The sequence below is a fragment of the Xiphias gladius genome, chromosome 7 (assembly GCF_016859285.1).
Source record: "Xiphias gladius isolate SHS-SW01 ecotype Sanya breed wild chromosome 7, ASM1685928v1, whole genome shotgun sequence".
NCBI lineage: Eukaryota > Metazoa > Chordata > Actinopteri > Istiophoriformes > Xiphiidae > Xiphias > Xiphias gladius.
Window position 1 is genome coordinate 8,066,358 of NC_053406.1, and position 15,364 is coordinate 8,081,721.

General features: G+C 39.5%; 1 protein-coding gene across 6 annotated transcripts in view; it reads right to left on the reverse strand.

Annotated features, from left to right (window-relative positions):
• LOC120791951 (beta-galactosidase-1-like protein 2) overlaps positions 1-15,364 on the reverse strand; it is a 20,101-nt gene continuing 4,737 nt past the window's right edge. For 5 of the 6 annotated variants that reach the window (XM_040130859.1, XM_040130854.1, XM_040130858.1 and 2 more), the window contains 12 exons: positions 14,181-14,245; positions 13,741-13,825; positions 10,542-10,685; positions 9,879-9,959; positions 8,096-8,202; positions 5,916-6,062; positions 5,406-5,477; positions 4,843-4,921; positions 4,601-4,688; positions 3,168-3,282; positions 2,024-2,140; positions 1-501 (listed from right to left, as the gene is read on the reverse strand). In XM_040130859.1, coding sequence (XP_039986793.1) covers positions 415-501; positions 2,024-2,140; positions 3,168-3,282; positions 4,601-4,688; positions 4,843-4,921; positions 5,406-5,477; positions 5,916-6,062; positions 8,096-8,202; positions 9,879-9,959; positions 10,542-10,685; positions 13,741-13,825; positions 14,181-14,245 — 1,187 coding nt within the window. In that variant the 3' untranslated portion in view covers positions 1-414. Of the gene's footprint in view, positions 502-2,023; positions 2,141-3,167; positions 3,283-4,600; positions 4,689-4,842; positions 4,922-5,405; positions 5,478-5,915; positions 6,063-8,095; positions 8,203-9,878; positions 9,960-10,541; positions 10,686-13,740; positions 13,826-14,180; positions 14,246-15,364 lie in introns of those variants that run through there. The other variant, XM_040130860.1, reaches the window with a different exon arrangement.

The window sequence follows — 15,364 nt, forward strand, 5'->3', positions numbered from 1 at the left end:
TTGGCCTTGGCTACTGACACAGAGGTCAAGCCGGTCTTTATTCACACATTCTTTTTATACAGTCTGCATGTAATTTATAAATTAAGTCTGTGAGAGGAAGATATTTTCTAACACTTTATTATAATCAAGGACATTCTCTGCCACAGTCCCTTGGCCTCCAATTATGCAGTGTATAAGTGGAAGGTTAATGATACTGTTGCTAAATTGAATAAAAAGGATTTAACACAATGTTATATATACAGTGATATATAATGATATATACAATGAGATATTGCTCTGAGGAAGCTGATTACGCTGCTGTGTCAGTGTCCTCTGCTAGACATGTTTACTGACATGTCACTTTTGAGTGCTGCTGGTTGCTACTGTCCCGTCATCCTCCTTTCCCCATCCACCCTCCCCTCTGACCTCCTGTCCTCACTGGACATCGACAGGCATGCCGTAGTCAGGGCTGCTGGCGAACTGGATCTTACCATCTGTTTCCTGCTCTTCGAACACTATGACCTGTGATGAAGCAGAAAACACCAGCTTAGCAAGGTCATGAAAGGACAGTGAGAGTGGGTGGTTGAGCACTAATTTCAATACACAGTATGCACACTCACGGAAAAAAAAAGTTGGAAGAGGCGAGAAGCACAGAGACACAGTAGATGTAGCTTCAGGCCTCTTCCAGAAAGTGCTGCAGAGGTCAACAACATCAAAGCTAAAGGGTGATGCATATCAGTAGCTGTAGTACTGTAACTGCTGACCTGTGATATGCTTTTACACTGCTGTATTTGTGGAGGTGAAGAGCACATGACTGAAGGAGCTAGATACCCCTCAGAAGACGTGTAAATCCGCCATGGCTGCACAGTCCCTTAAATTTGTTATTTCAATAAAACTAAATATACATTGCTTGTTCACCAGTGAGAAGTAAGGATTTGATTCTTTGCTCTGTTTTAAATCATTGCAAATTGAATATTGGGGGTTTTCGACTGTTAGTCAAACAAAAGAAGACATTTTAAGATGTCATCTTGAGCTCTGAGAAACAATGATGGTGATTTTTCGTTATTTTCTGCCATTTTTTTTAATGGCAACGAATCGATTATACAAGAAAATGTTCGGCAGATTATTCAATAATGAAAATAATTGGAAGTTGCAACCCTAAGTACATGTGGCTAAATTTACTTTCTATTTCAAGGAGGTCTTGAGGAATTTGGCAGCAAGATTGGATTCGTTTGGTTGAAATGGTACAAAATGTTTTGCATGCGGACATGGTCATGGCCTATGTTGATAGATTGTTGTACCAAGGATTCCAAGAGAAAAATAACTTGTCGGTAACAAAAAGTACGTTTACATGGAGCCTCTAATCGTTTTAAAAGCCCAAACAGAATAGAAATGCTCAATATAAACACCTCAATCAGCATAAACAGACCCAAACTGACTGAAATTTCAATCAGCTGCAGAGGGGTAGTTTCAACCTTTTCAAAAACCGATGAAAAGAAAAAATTGTACCGTGTAAATGATTTAATCTGATTACTTTCTGGCTGTGGTCTTTCTGCACATGCGCTCCGTGCCGACAGAATGTGTGGGAACGTACGTTTCTCCACTGCCCAGAAATGGCAGAGTAAGCATGCGTTGTTATCAAGCTGTTGCTTGATTAAGAGCAACACAATGACGGCTACTGCGCTGAAGAGATGATAGATGTCCATCTTCAGGGAGCTTATCAAACACATGTACCACAGAGATAAGATAGCCGTTGAGGAAGACGAATGCAAGATGTATTCATCACTTTTGCGCATGTCACACAGCTTTTCCGATTAAATGCATCGGCGCATGTAAACACCAGACCATATGAAATGCCATCCCTTGCAAACTGTTGACCCGAAATCTTCAATCAGAATGATTTCAATCAGAATGTACAAACCTGTGCATGTAACCGCAGCTAATGTTGAGATTAGGTCATCAAAGCTAAAATGTTCTGCAGTGACTGTGATAGAAGTATCCCCTGAATGGTAAGCACGTGTAAGTACAGATAAGACAGACGTACCTGGTTGTCCCCCCTGTGAAGCCAGGGGCCTGGGACATAGAGAGTTTGCTGCGGACCGATGGACCAGTAACGTCCAAGATTCTTGCCATTGATAAAGACGACACCTTTAATCCATCCCTGTAAACAAAACCAGCTACTGTTCACCGTATCAACAGGCAGGTTCAGCCAATTAAATGTTGATGAGTAAAAAAGGAAACATGTTGATGACTACCAACAACACATGAAAGCCTTCCCCTCTAATATGACTTGCATCTTGTGCTTAATACAACCTAGTTGTTGTTAATTACAGCTCTTAGCTTCTCTACATCCAGCACTGGAAACGTTACAATCTGAGAAAAAAAGAAACTACTAGTGAAACAGGAGGGAAATCAATAACTGCATAACAGGATCATCATCACAACATATTTTTCTGTAAAGAGCCTTTCAAAATCAAGATGTTCTCACTATCAGACTAAATGAAATTTACATATTTAAATATTATAATAGTGTAGAGTATATATATATCAAATGAATTATGAGTGAGCCAGCACTTAATGAAGCCTCTCAAAGAGCTGTTTTTCTGGGGACATAATGAAAACTTAGAAAATAAAAACCAAAGTCTATTGTAATATGTCTTTTTCTACAGAAGTGTTATAACTAATAACATTGTATGCTGGGATCAAATAAAAGCTATTTATAAATTCACACTGAATCTGGATCTCTGGTGTCTAAATTTCTATCGGGTCGACAAAGGAGAGTTTCCTGGGTCTGTGTGGTGAAGAAGTATCAGTCCTACTCTACCAAAAACTTAATAGTATGTAAATGATCTTTAACGGTACAGACATATTGATTTTTGTTGGACCCAAAAGAAGTAAAACTTGATGTTCACATCAGATTTGATAAATGTTTTGGCTCGATTTTAAACCCGTTAAAATTTGAATCGGAGAGAGGTTGGGTAAAATAACACAAACACCTGTCAATATATTTTAATGTTATCCAATAATAATAATAATATTCCTGTAACAAATACGATCATTTTGAAGATTTTAATGTTCTATTTTTATTTAATCTTAAGATTTTGTAAAGAATTGCTGAATAAACTTTGTAGTAGTAGTTTGTAGTGCTTCTGTACTGTATTAGAAGCTCCGGTGGCTGTCCGACTTACAGGGAGTTTGACGAAGGTGTCTTTAGGAAAGCTGCTCACATAGAGTTTGGCCTGGAAAAACGCTGGGAAGGAGGGCCGGTGGCGCATAGACATCCAGTGGCCTGAATTCTCGAGTCTGTAAAATGAGAATACAATCCTTACAGATTACACTTTTCACAGTATATTCCATGCGATAAAATAACAAATTTCTAATCTTGACTTTTAAGAAGCCTGTTTATCAGCCAGCAGTATATCATGTCATTCCTACAGCATTTATTTGCCTGCGGTAAATGTCACGTGAAAGTTTGGACATGGATGGCAGGGGGAATACTCAAATGTACTGTCTTTTTGTTTTTGTCTATAGGTTATGTTTTGCCTGTAAGTAAATTCAAAAGGTTGCCAGGATACAAGACCAAAATTCCTTCTTCGGTTATTTTAGCGTTAATTCATACAGTGCTTCAGGCCTTGACATTTTCAGGTTGGTGTGCGGTAAAGAAACTGCAATTTTGCAGTACATGGGGAGAGACCTGAAAATGGATGGAAAATACTGTACAGCTAGATATTTAACAACGTACACACACACTATAAATGTAAAGACACTATAAAGTCAGATACTCCTAATGACACTAGTGTTTATTATCAGTGTCGCAAATATGAGTTGCATATAGGAGGTAACCAATTTGAGAAAACGCCCACAAATCTAGCATGTAATGTACAAGAAGGCATTATAAACTTGTAATACGGAAACATCATGAGAGATTCCACATAAAAGGTCCCCCACCATGTTTAACACTTTGCAACAAACATATTGCATCTAAGGTAGCCCTTGGCATCAAACACATCTGAGAGTTATATTAAGCAAGTGTCTCAGTTTTCATTCAATTATCGTGTCAGTTCTTTAGTGAATGCTATATTGGAGTATATAATAACTATCCTGCAAGTTTGGCATAATGCTGGTATGATTTTCATGACGGCCACATAGAATAAGTTTCCAGTTTTTGTGACAAACACACTTGGAATGTATGAACAGGCTCTTTGAGCCGTTGGAAACGGCATATTAATTGCCTCATGTTGTTTTGAAATCTAAAATTCCAGCTGTCAGACGCATGCTGCTAACTAAAATATCTTTTTTTCATGTGGTGTTTTCATTATTTTATCCAGAAAGGTAAAGTGTTCGCTATCACGTTGGGTCTCTTGAACAGTGCCAACAGTGCAGATCTTAATTGACTCCAACTGTGTAATCTACCCAATGTACTGCTTATAATTTAAGATATTTCACAAGAGATACTGAACTGGAAGGCTGTGTTTTGATTCCTCGGTTTTGCCATCATGTTCCCACTGTAATTGTGTTAAGCGGGGAGATAATCAGCTGGATTGAATCGGAGCCAGGCTGGTTTAATGACAGAGAAACACAAACATGGAGGGAAACTGGATAATAATCGAAAGACACAAACCTGTTCATAAAGCCTGGCTTCATATCCACACTATGAATAATGAAGTCCCTGAGGACCCACTTGTTTAACTCTATATCTCCAACCAGACCTGAAAGGTGAGTCAAAGCTGCTTTCAGTTTTCTTATAGATCTTAAGACATTGTTAATAAACTACTCTCAAGGTCTCCAATGAAAATATCATTTGGAAAGACTTGTGCGGACTGGAACATTTACAAAGCTATCAGTTTGTGGATCAATTTGTACCTTTGCGCTGCTCATCCAGGGTTTTCCCATAATTCACTCTTCCACAGTTCTCCACCAGTAAACTGAGAGTTCTTCTTCCCTTCAGTGGGAAAATGCATTAAACATGAGAAGCATAAGTCCAATTCAGCTATTGTACTCAACGGAAAGAATTAACAAAATAAAATTAGAGGTAAATAATCCTTTCATCTCGTCTGATTTGAGTGACTGGTCTAGTCTGATCTGAGTCTGCACTTTTCTGTAAGGTTGAATTTGACTGTTCAAATTTGTTAAGATAAACATCCGTTTGATGATTTGCTGTTGGCTTAATACTGGGACCTTGCTGCCAAAAACATCTATCAGCATCCCCTGAAGCTTTCACATGCTGCACGTTGTTAAATATTAACAACTTCATCCCTTTGAAAGAACCTGGCAGCAGACTGGGTCTAAATTACATACAGGACACAAACACATACACATACACGTGCACATACACACACACATGCACGCGCACCCGCACGCACAAACACACACACACACACACACACACACACACACACGCACACGCACACACAAAGACAAGGTACCTTCCCATCAGGGAGTGCTAGTTCATGTGTTATATAATCCAGGATACCAACAAAATGTTTGTCCACAAAAACCTAGGAAGAAAAAGAAAATTAAAAATGCAGAAGATCATACTGAAAGATGAAATTAAACACATCAGAAACCAATGTAACCATTTATGTTGCTAAAGTGAACATACAACAAAGAGAGAGAAAAGGCTCAACTTACTGATGTCATGCAAAACACATATTTTTAAACTGCATGTAATGTACATTTGAATGAAATGTAATTGCCTACACACTGAATTCAATATTTCACCTGAAGTTTTTGAACATTCGAACTTCAAAACTGTGTGACGTCAATACCAGAGCAACTCTAACGCTGCCTGAGCTTGTTAATTGTACTCCACAAGTACAGGGGTGTGATTTCTAACAAGCAGATAACAGCTTTCCAAGTGCAAATGTTCTCGCAAAGAGAAGTGTAAATGCGTGATTGAGGATGCATTATTTCTGCGTCTGTCTTCCTGTCCTCACCAATGCTCTGTCTCTGATGTTGTTCTTTGAGTTGAGGGATCCTCCACTGGTAATGGTTGTCTCATACAGTGTGTAGCCGTATGACTGACCATTTTTATTGTTGACAGGGAGATTCTCCATGTTCACCGGCCTCTCTGACTTCAAAGGCTAAAAAAATATGCAAAAGAAGAGTCCGAGACAAATGCTTACAAGGCTTGTTGTTCATACGGTGTACCGCTAAAAGCAGGTGTTAAAATGTTCTGCTGAAATTCAGAATTTTAGAGATGTTTTGTAAAATGGTTACACAAATTTTGCTGTATTTAAAGGGAAACTGAGAATCTAAAACCCTCTCTCAGTGTAGATGGGATTTCATGATATCTGCTGCACAATCTCCTCCTTGCAAGATGGCTTCGTACAAAGCGATGATTTATCAAACCTAATGAACCTCTCCTGTCTGGCGTTCATGGAAATTCTTTAATTCAGCAGCCTCCTTTTTGCATGCCCTTGGGAGGTGCATTATGTGCTCTTCACAAGACAATGAGCACTCCTCGATATGACACGATTAACCACCTACTTCCAAAACACACAGATACAACATCAGACTTGAATTCCACTCAGTCTCTCTCAAGCCACTGAAGAAAAGACGCTCTTTTCAAACAAGGTTGTGTGGTCGGGAGCAAAGTAATCGTCGTCTCAGAGGGCAGCAAGTTGTTGCAATGGGGAATGAATAATTAATGTTGTAAGCAACTGCCAGATGTGCTATATCTGGAGTGAATATCAATGCCATATGAAGAGCACGGAGTAAATGGCTAAACTATACTGGTGGACATGAAAGAAAAGCCCCTTTCATACAGCCAGGTCAAGGCGGGAATGTCGTGCCTTTATTCCGTCTAGCCGTTCTTTACTAATGTATGAACACGGAATCGGGGGGTGTTCCGGCAATAAGCAGGCAGCAGGGGAAGTCACCGAGCCGGATCGACATCCGTGTAAAAGAGAGAACCTGGCATGGCGGGACAGACACCGACGCTGGCATGCTACCTAAAATCACCCAATGGGCCGACATTATGCCAGCTTTGGCAGCATAAGCAAAGGCGGCATAATGAGGAGTCTTCTTAACAGGAATATAGTGGGATCTCTGGATAAAAGAGGCTTAAGCAACACAAGATGAACACAGTGTTCAGGAGCACCTTACCAGCAATTGTTTATTAGGGGCGTTTTATTCCCGTAATTCCCGTAATTTATTTTAATATTTATTGTTTTCTATATTTCCCCCCTCAGACTTTCTCAGTTGGTCCAGGAAATCAAGCTGGTGATCGACAATTGTTGCAATCTCAGCCACGTCTCTACCTTGCCCTGCGATTTTCAGATCTTCAAGCTACATTTTTCCATGTTTTGATCAAAAAAAATAAAATGGGGTTTGGTTTATGCATTAGAGGAAGGTATGTTCCTGTATATGTTGTGATTTCTGACCATTTTGGTCGCTCAACTCAATCCAGACACTCACGTGACACCACGATGCTTTCTTTTTGAGGTAATCAAGTGAAAGTATTGAGACATCTTGCAATCAATCATAAAATCACTTGTTCAAACATTTTTAAAGCTATATCTGAAGAAACAATCAGTGCCAACAGGAATAAGAGCGCCAGTGACTGTAGTGATTATCTGTGTCATTATAACCTAATAATGAGATTGTTTCTATCATTTGCTAATGCTTGATTGAAAAAAAAAGAAAAAACATAGCTAGCGAAACAGCAAACAAAATATAATAGCTACTGATAACAGTTAGAAGCAAATTGAATGTGTTCAATTCATCATTAGGGCAAGCAGAAATAGTAGGCAGATGCGATAAGGAGTTTGTGCTACTGTAACTGTGGCTACTCTAAATACACGTGTTCCCAGGCAAGGCCTGTCTTAGGGAATCAGAGCCGGGAACCTCATGTGCACCGCAAGGCTCTTTGAGCAGGAGACCGCATTTTCAAGTAGTACACAGACCACAACGGCCATCACATCCACAATATTAACAGCTAATTTTCTTTGAGTTTATTTGATTGGGTTTTATGTATTGGTTATGTATTAAGTATTTTAAATATTACTGTTGTCTGTAAACAACCTTGAAGCTCTGTTCTGAGCAATGCCACACAGATGATGTTTATTATTTTACTGCCTGGAATTTTGTCACTCTCTGTGTTTCTACAGCTTACCTTGTCAGTGAAATGCAGACTGTCCCACAGAGACAGGTGCTGCTGGATGACAACGGGCTGGTAGGCTCTCCTCTCCCGGAGAGAGGGGAGTTCAGGGAGAGGCTGGGCTGAAAAACAAGGAGGAAAAATGAGGCTAAGTTGCAGTATGGTCCCAAAATAACCTTCCATGGGTACTGAAAACAGGGTATACATGATTTTGACCATGAAAATAGAAAGACATCTAGTGTATACTATGTTTACATAAAAACACAAAATGAAAAAATTAAACTTAGTCTAAAAGCCTATTATTTGACTACAATAGGACTGTAATGTATGGAGATGGATGTTTCATTTAGCTACTGGTCTGCTAAAGTTTAACCTGCAACAATTTACTCAAAGACAAATACTGTAGCTATTAGACCTCCTTCTCCTAAGTACTTTTAAGGCTTCTTGGGTGAGCCACTCACCCTCCACAGCAGCATCCAGTTTGTGCTCTATGTGACAAAAGTCTCTTTACGACGATTAACAGTGGTTGCTCGTGCACTCTGACTGCTTTTAAAGGTGTTAAAGCACACAGAGACAACAGCGGTCCTTCTGGACAAGGCTTGACAGCATTTCTTTATAACCAAGGGGGTAACAGCTGGATCACTTAAGGAAAGCTTGGAGGATAATGGCCAACACTTTCTCCTAAATGGCTCTCGAAATGCTTACAAGCCTGTGCCTTTGGTTACCGTATATAATGTGTCAAATATAAGAGGGAAAGAGTGTGAAATGAGAAGACACTTATATGGAGCCATGTCACAGATTTGGAATACTCCCCTGTAACCCCATTTACATGGGAAACCATGTTGATGTGTTGCGGGGAAGGTTCAAATTTTCTAATGCTTGAAATTAGACTTTCTTCACAGAAGACTGTCGACTGATAATTACAAGTATTAATACTTTTGAATGCTAAAATTTTTTAAGATCAACTTAAACATTAACAGCGAGCACAGACACTCTGCTTAGAGTCAAAATGCATTCTGCAGTTTCTGACAGCTCTGAAATAATGAGAAAAGCCCAAAGCATGTTCTGCATGTGACAAGTCTATTTTCAGAGCCATGTTGTTAATAAATATCAGTGTTAGACCTTTGACAGATCAGCCTGGATCCATGCCAAGTTATGCAAAAACAACACCACAGGGCAAAGAGTAACTGACACAATGTGCACGATTTGACAACTAAACAGTAACAAAATATCAAGCTGATCTAATTAAAAAATTAGGTCATGTGTTTGTGGTTGCTATAGAACAAAGTGCCTTCTCAGACTCAGTCTCATATCCAGGCCACTTCTCATTGTTCAGCAGACTACTACAAAACATAAGAATGAATCATGCACAGGCAGCCTTTCAAACTATCTTCAATCACCACATCACTTGACAAATTATTACTCTGTTGTGCTGGATTCAATCCCAGATTGCCAAAAGCTACATTTCCAGTGCTGGCCGCAAAACACTTGAGACTTCTGCCCCCAACCACAAAGCCTTGTTTTACAAGTAGAGAAGACTGCATAAGCAATAAGCATGATACAAGGCCTGGTATGTAATTTGACTGAGGATCTTTGACTTGGGCAGAAATCCCGCACACATGCACAAACACACAAAAACCCATATCTAACCCGTGCTTGTAATGATATGCAAAGTTATCCTGCTTTAGCCAACAGAGAACAGGTTCTACAAGGAGAATTAACTTAAGTGGGGAGATGAAAGGAAAGGGAGAGAAAGAGAGACAGAAGATGTGGGGCCCATCTCAGCAACAACACTCACTGTGGTAGTGGCTGAATAAATTCCTCAGAAGATGGTACTTGGTGGTGTAATCCCCAGCCTCGGATAATGGAGCATCGTAATCTGAAAGATAATGCTCTATCAGAACTGGCTCGGGAGCCAGAGAGAGGCAGGGATGCCTCTTACCGTGGCAGATGCTTTCCCCGTGCTCCCCTATCAAACATCTTGAGACAGCAGTGGGCCGAGACACATTTTGGGTTATCTTGACAGAAACTGGGGACTCTTTGAGGCAAAAAGGTAAAAGGCATTCAGAGGAGCAACAAAAGTATTAAGAGGGCTGAAGGTCAGAGGTCGCCTTCCCTACTGTGGAGCACCTCTTTCCTGAAGAGCAAAGTCATTCCAATGTTAAGTACCCTACAGGATATAAAACTCACTGTACCATCTTTAATTTACATTTCCCATGCATTTTATTAAGTAATGAATTCATCAGTGTGCACTGCATATTCAAATTTCTAAGCAGCCAAAGGTCAGATGCCGCGGAGTATGGATAGCGCCATCTACAGATATTTAAAATGTCCTAATCATGTTTTCATCTGCCTATCCTATTCACATTTGTTTTCAGTATTTCTCTCCTATCTCTGAAAGGGAATTTTGTTTGTTCAAATGTTAAAAAGCGCTGGTCAAAAACAGATTGATCACACATACCGTAGCTCGTTACCATAGGTTTAGGTGCTGGTATTCCAACGACATATGCCCCGTTCATGAAGCCAAAATTTGTCCCCCCATGGAACATGTAGAGATTGATGGACATGTCCAGTTTAAGGATTTCTGTGACAACAGGTATCATGTCTGTCAATAAAGCGAAAGAAACAAACAGATCCCTTTTAATACACAACGTGTATAAATTAGCTTAATTATTCTGATTTCAATCGTGAGTAAAGCTGTGAAAAATGAATACAAAGCCAAACATATAGACCGAAAAAAAATCCATTTGACTTCAGCTTTCACAAACCAGAGCCACTGTTTCAATAATCCTATTGCCCTCAATTCCTCTTCAATTGAAACATGGATGGACCTCAGCCACACATCCTATTAGAGGTTACTAGAATTCATTACGGGGCAATACTCACACCCATTAAAAAAAACTGCATACCTCCCTGCACAAATTAGCTACTCATATTTTGCAGTGAACCTGGCAGAGAAAGTAGTTAAGTATTCAAATTGGACTTTAGCAGTCAAATTGGTCTGACTTTAATGATTTGAATCAAGGGCATGAGCCTTAGTGAATAACAATTGAGCAGGGTGAGTGACAGAGCCGGACTCAGTTGGTTTCATGGTGGTGGCACTGGCTTTGACCGACTGCTGGGTGTGTTGCAGTCTGCAGAGCACTGAACTGTCAAGGACATGAATCCCCTCTGAATATTCCAGTGTTCATTTCATAGCCGTGAAACTTTCTGCATGGTGATCGTCTTTTCTTTTTTTTTTTTTTTGGCTCCTTTGCCCTGTCTCACTGTGGAGAAAATACATAAAGGAATGAGACTGCCGGCCCTTTCATTTTCATAACATTTTTTGTGACCATGTGGATGGCTGCTGGGAATGACAGAGAGTTAAAAGGAGGCTTGAGGTTCTGCACTGTGTGATTGAAATAAGATGTTTCTGACAGCACTTGAGACGGTGGTAGCAGGGTGTGTGTTTGCCTTTAATCTTTACAATTGTGAAACAGGCGCTATCATTTATGACATGACTGTAGATTACACTAAAAATATCACCCCTCTAGAATGTAGCATGTGGACCTTGTTATATGGCTGGTACGTTGGATATACCAGAGAGTACATATGAGTTAGCAACTGGCTAGTTTACATGAATATTGCAATAGCACTCTTCATACTTTTATGGCCCATACCGAAATCCAGGACAAGGTGATCCACCTTAAGTAGCTTATGGCATATATGTTTGTGACATGTAACTAAAACAATTACTGGACTAACTGACTATTCAAAAAGAAAAAAAGAAAAAAAAAGTGACTTAACTGATGACTTTGTAGATAATTGTTTATTATTTATCAAGAAAATATGCCAAACATTCTGTGGTTGCAGCTTCTCAAATGGAAACATCAGGTGCTTTTCTCTGTTTTATATCATTTATATCATCAATCTCCTTATTATCAAGTCCTTATAGTTTATAATAGAGTTATAATTTAAAATTGAAAACGCTGAAATACTCTTTCTGCATTTACACATTTTTTGCAGTTGCCTTAAGAAAATAAGGTTTTTAGGACTAAATTGTACACAGAATAGTCTTTAGATACTATACATTAGTGCATACAGTAGTTAAACTAGCTCCACCTCAACCAGTTACAATGGTAAAATGCTGCTTACACATTGATGCATCACTGATAATAATCCAATAATATAATGTATATAGTATATAACAACATGAACTGGGCCTACATGACTTTTCCTATTGAAACTTTAAGTAAATCTCTCAAAATACTTGCTTGAGTAAGGGTTTAAATGCAGGACTTCTTCTTGTAACTGAGTACTGTTACATTGTTGTCTCATCGCTCTTGCTAAGCAAAGGATCTGAATCCTTTTTCCACCACGGCACGCAGGTGACATGATATGCAACCTTGCCAGTGGTTTCACGTTACTGCACTGATCGACAGTTGGTGGAGTACAAAGCCGAGAAATGTAGCAGTGCCCCAAAAAAGGCCAGGGAGAACAAGACTGCTAGCAAGCAATGACAGATGTAAAATCTAGCTTTCAAATCCTTCCAAAAATCTGCTCTAAAAAATGTTTTATGAGGAAAAAAAGTGCATATGAGCACGTTTTTTTAGGACTCAATGATACACACGATGCATTCTGGTGAGAATATAACATAACTTCACGTCAAAAAAACTCCACAGGATTAAGTCCCACGTATTTTGTCATTTCTTATGCTTTGGTGCGGGCAGTTAGATACTGCAGTAAACATGCAGCCTGTGACTGACTGTATAAGACACTGTAGCATAAGTAAGGATAACTAATGGGAAAGCACACAACTGAAATGTCACATCATGCAGCCGGGGGAAAGACAATCATAGTGTGTATCTGTGTGTATGTGTAGCTATAGCAGATGGGTTCATGCGGACACAGAGGAGGTGGGAGGGCATGAGATGAATGCGACTCCTACGAAGTGTAACGCCGCACACCTGAGTTCAGGACAGTCTGTGAGAATCTGTGATGCACATCTCTGAACAGTGCTGTACAAGGAAGCATTGGAAAATCTGGCCTGTGAACATCAAATGCATGGCCCAGAGACAGAGTAAGGCGGAGGGGACACACACTCTGTGATACTTGGCTCCCAACCTATCATGCATGAAAAGTATATAAATCTCTGACAAAGCCACAAAACAAGGACGAAACGACCATATGCTAAGCTGTACATCCCAGCTGCACTGAGTGGGCTCGGCGCCTTTTGTGAAGGAACCATAGTGTTAGAGAGACTGTTTCACTCTCAGCCTGGCGAATTTATCTTACACAACCCCCCACAGCAGTGAGTTTGTCCTTACCACTGGCACAGAGACTTTTTTATTCTCAGCTAAAAAGGTCGGTCTTAAGCCTTTTCTTATCCTAAGACTCTGAGACTCTGTCTTACCCTCAAGACAGTCTGTTCTTACCTTTAGAGATTCTGTATTTGCTGGCAGTACAAAACCTGTCTTACTCCAGTCCCAAATTAGCCAGTATTATCGACCCTCTGTACAGAAAGAAACCGTTTCACCCTAGAAAAAGAATCCATCAGTAGAAATCCTGTCTCAACCTCATGTAAACACTCTTATCAGGAATCCCGTATGTCTCGCTAAAGACAAACCTGTCTACCCCATCATAAGTGTTTCTTACCGTTGCAAAAGCAAAGTAAGCCTTACCCTCAGCTGTGTACACATGATGAAGGTTTCCCCAAAGATCAAACCAGCCAGACCAGTACTCCATCACCATCTTGGGCTTCCGAGGCTAGGGGAAGAAGAAATGGTTTGGTGTTAAAACAGTTTTGGAAAGCAACACAACCTAAGTTAAACACAAGATATTTCTGAATGACACTTCGGTTTCTTTGTGTAACTAACTTACTGCACTAGCACAAACCATGAATACACTCTCTTAAAGATTAAAGATATTCTTTCAGGTCCAACTTTTCCTTTTGAGGTAGGAAAGTAGCCCCAAGTTTTCACTTGAATATATATGGGCAGTCTTTTTACTAGAAAGAGCAAGGGTTGCTGATGACGTCTCTATCCAGTGTAGTTAGATTAGATCAGAATACTAGTAATGATCGATTCATAAGTCTACAAACATATGGCACACAAAGACTTACTTGTATTCCATCCAGATACTTAATGTCATTTGAGTTCAGTTTCTGAAAATTGATGGTTTCTAGTGCTTCAGACAAAAAAAAAAAAGAGGTACAATATTATGTCTTAAAAAAAAACAAACACAAAAAGTTACAAACATCAAAGTTACATCAGTAAAAACAAATGGAAAAACATTCCTTACTTCAGAGGTTCTTTGTTGGCTAGCTAAAACGTTATGGAAGCTACTCTAACACTTAGATGCTTCTGTACTTGTCTTTAAAGAACTATTACTAGTTACTAGTAATTATTGCATACACAAGTTAGAAGGCTGTAATGTAAGCTTCTACATGTGGCAGTGAACTTGAACTGTGCACATTGCTGTGTATTTAACATGCAAATAACATGCAAGAAATATGTACAATTTATAAAAATGACTTCAGAGACACATTTAAACATTATATGATTTCCCAGAGGAAGGTTTATTATAAAAATAAAACATAACCGGGTGGAGCCTGCCCCGTAATCATGTGAATGATGAATACATTGTTTTCAGTGATGATAAATACAGATGCTTGTGGATTTAAAACAATGGTTGTTAATGTATGTGCATTAAGACACTATACTTTCAGGGGAACAGAAAATGAGTAAGAATTTCTTTTCTGGCACCACAACATTTATGCCAGTGTACAATCAAAAGGGGCAACTTTTTGGTACTACAGTACACAGAAACCTTTGTGTGTCGAATGTGGTTGTGAGCTGCAGCTGCCTGACACTGGGCCACCCTTGGCTCAGACATCTTTGTGTGTGAAAACACTACACACAAACCACCATATTGAATATGTGTGTGTGTGTGTGAGTGTATGCATGCACAGGCTTGTTTGTCTGTCAGCCTATCCGACAATACCTCCTTTCACTCCTCCAAGCTTTAGTCCTTCCTTGTTGTCTGAGGTCAGCAGCAGCTCTGTGATGCCCCTTGACAATAATGCCTGGAGGGAAAGGGGATTATGGAGGCAACTAAAAAACAAACACAAAAAGTTACAAACATCAAAGTTACATCAGTAAAAACAAATGGAAAAACATTCCTTACTTCAGAGGTTCTTTGTTGGCTAGCTAAAACGTTATGGAAGCTACTCTAACACTTAGGTGCTTCTGTACTTGTCTTTAAAGAACTATTACTAGTTACTAGTAATTATTGCATACACAAGTT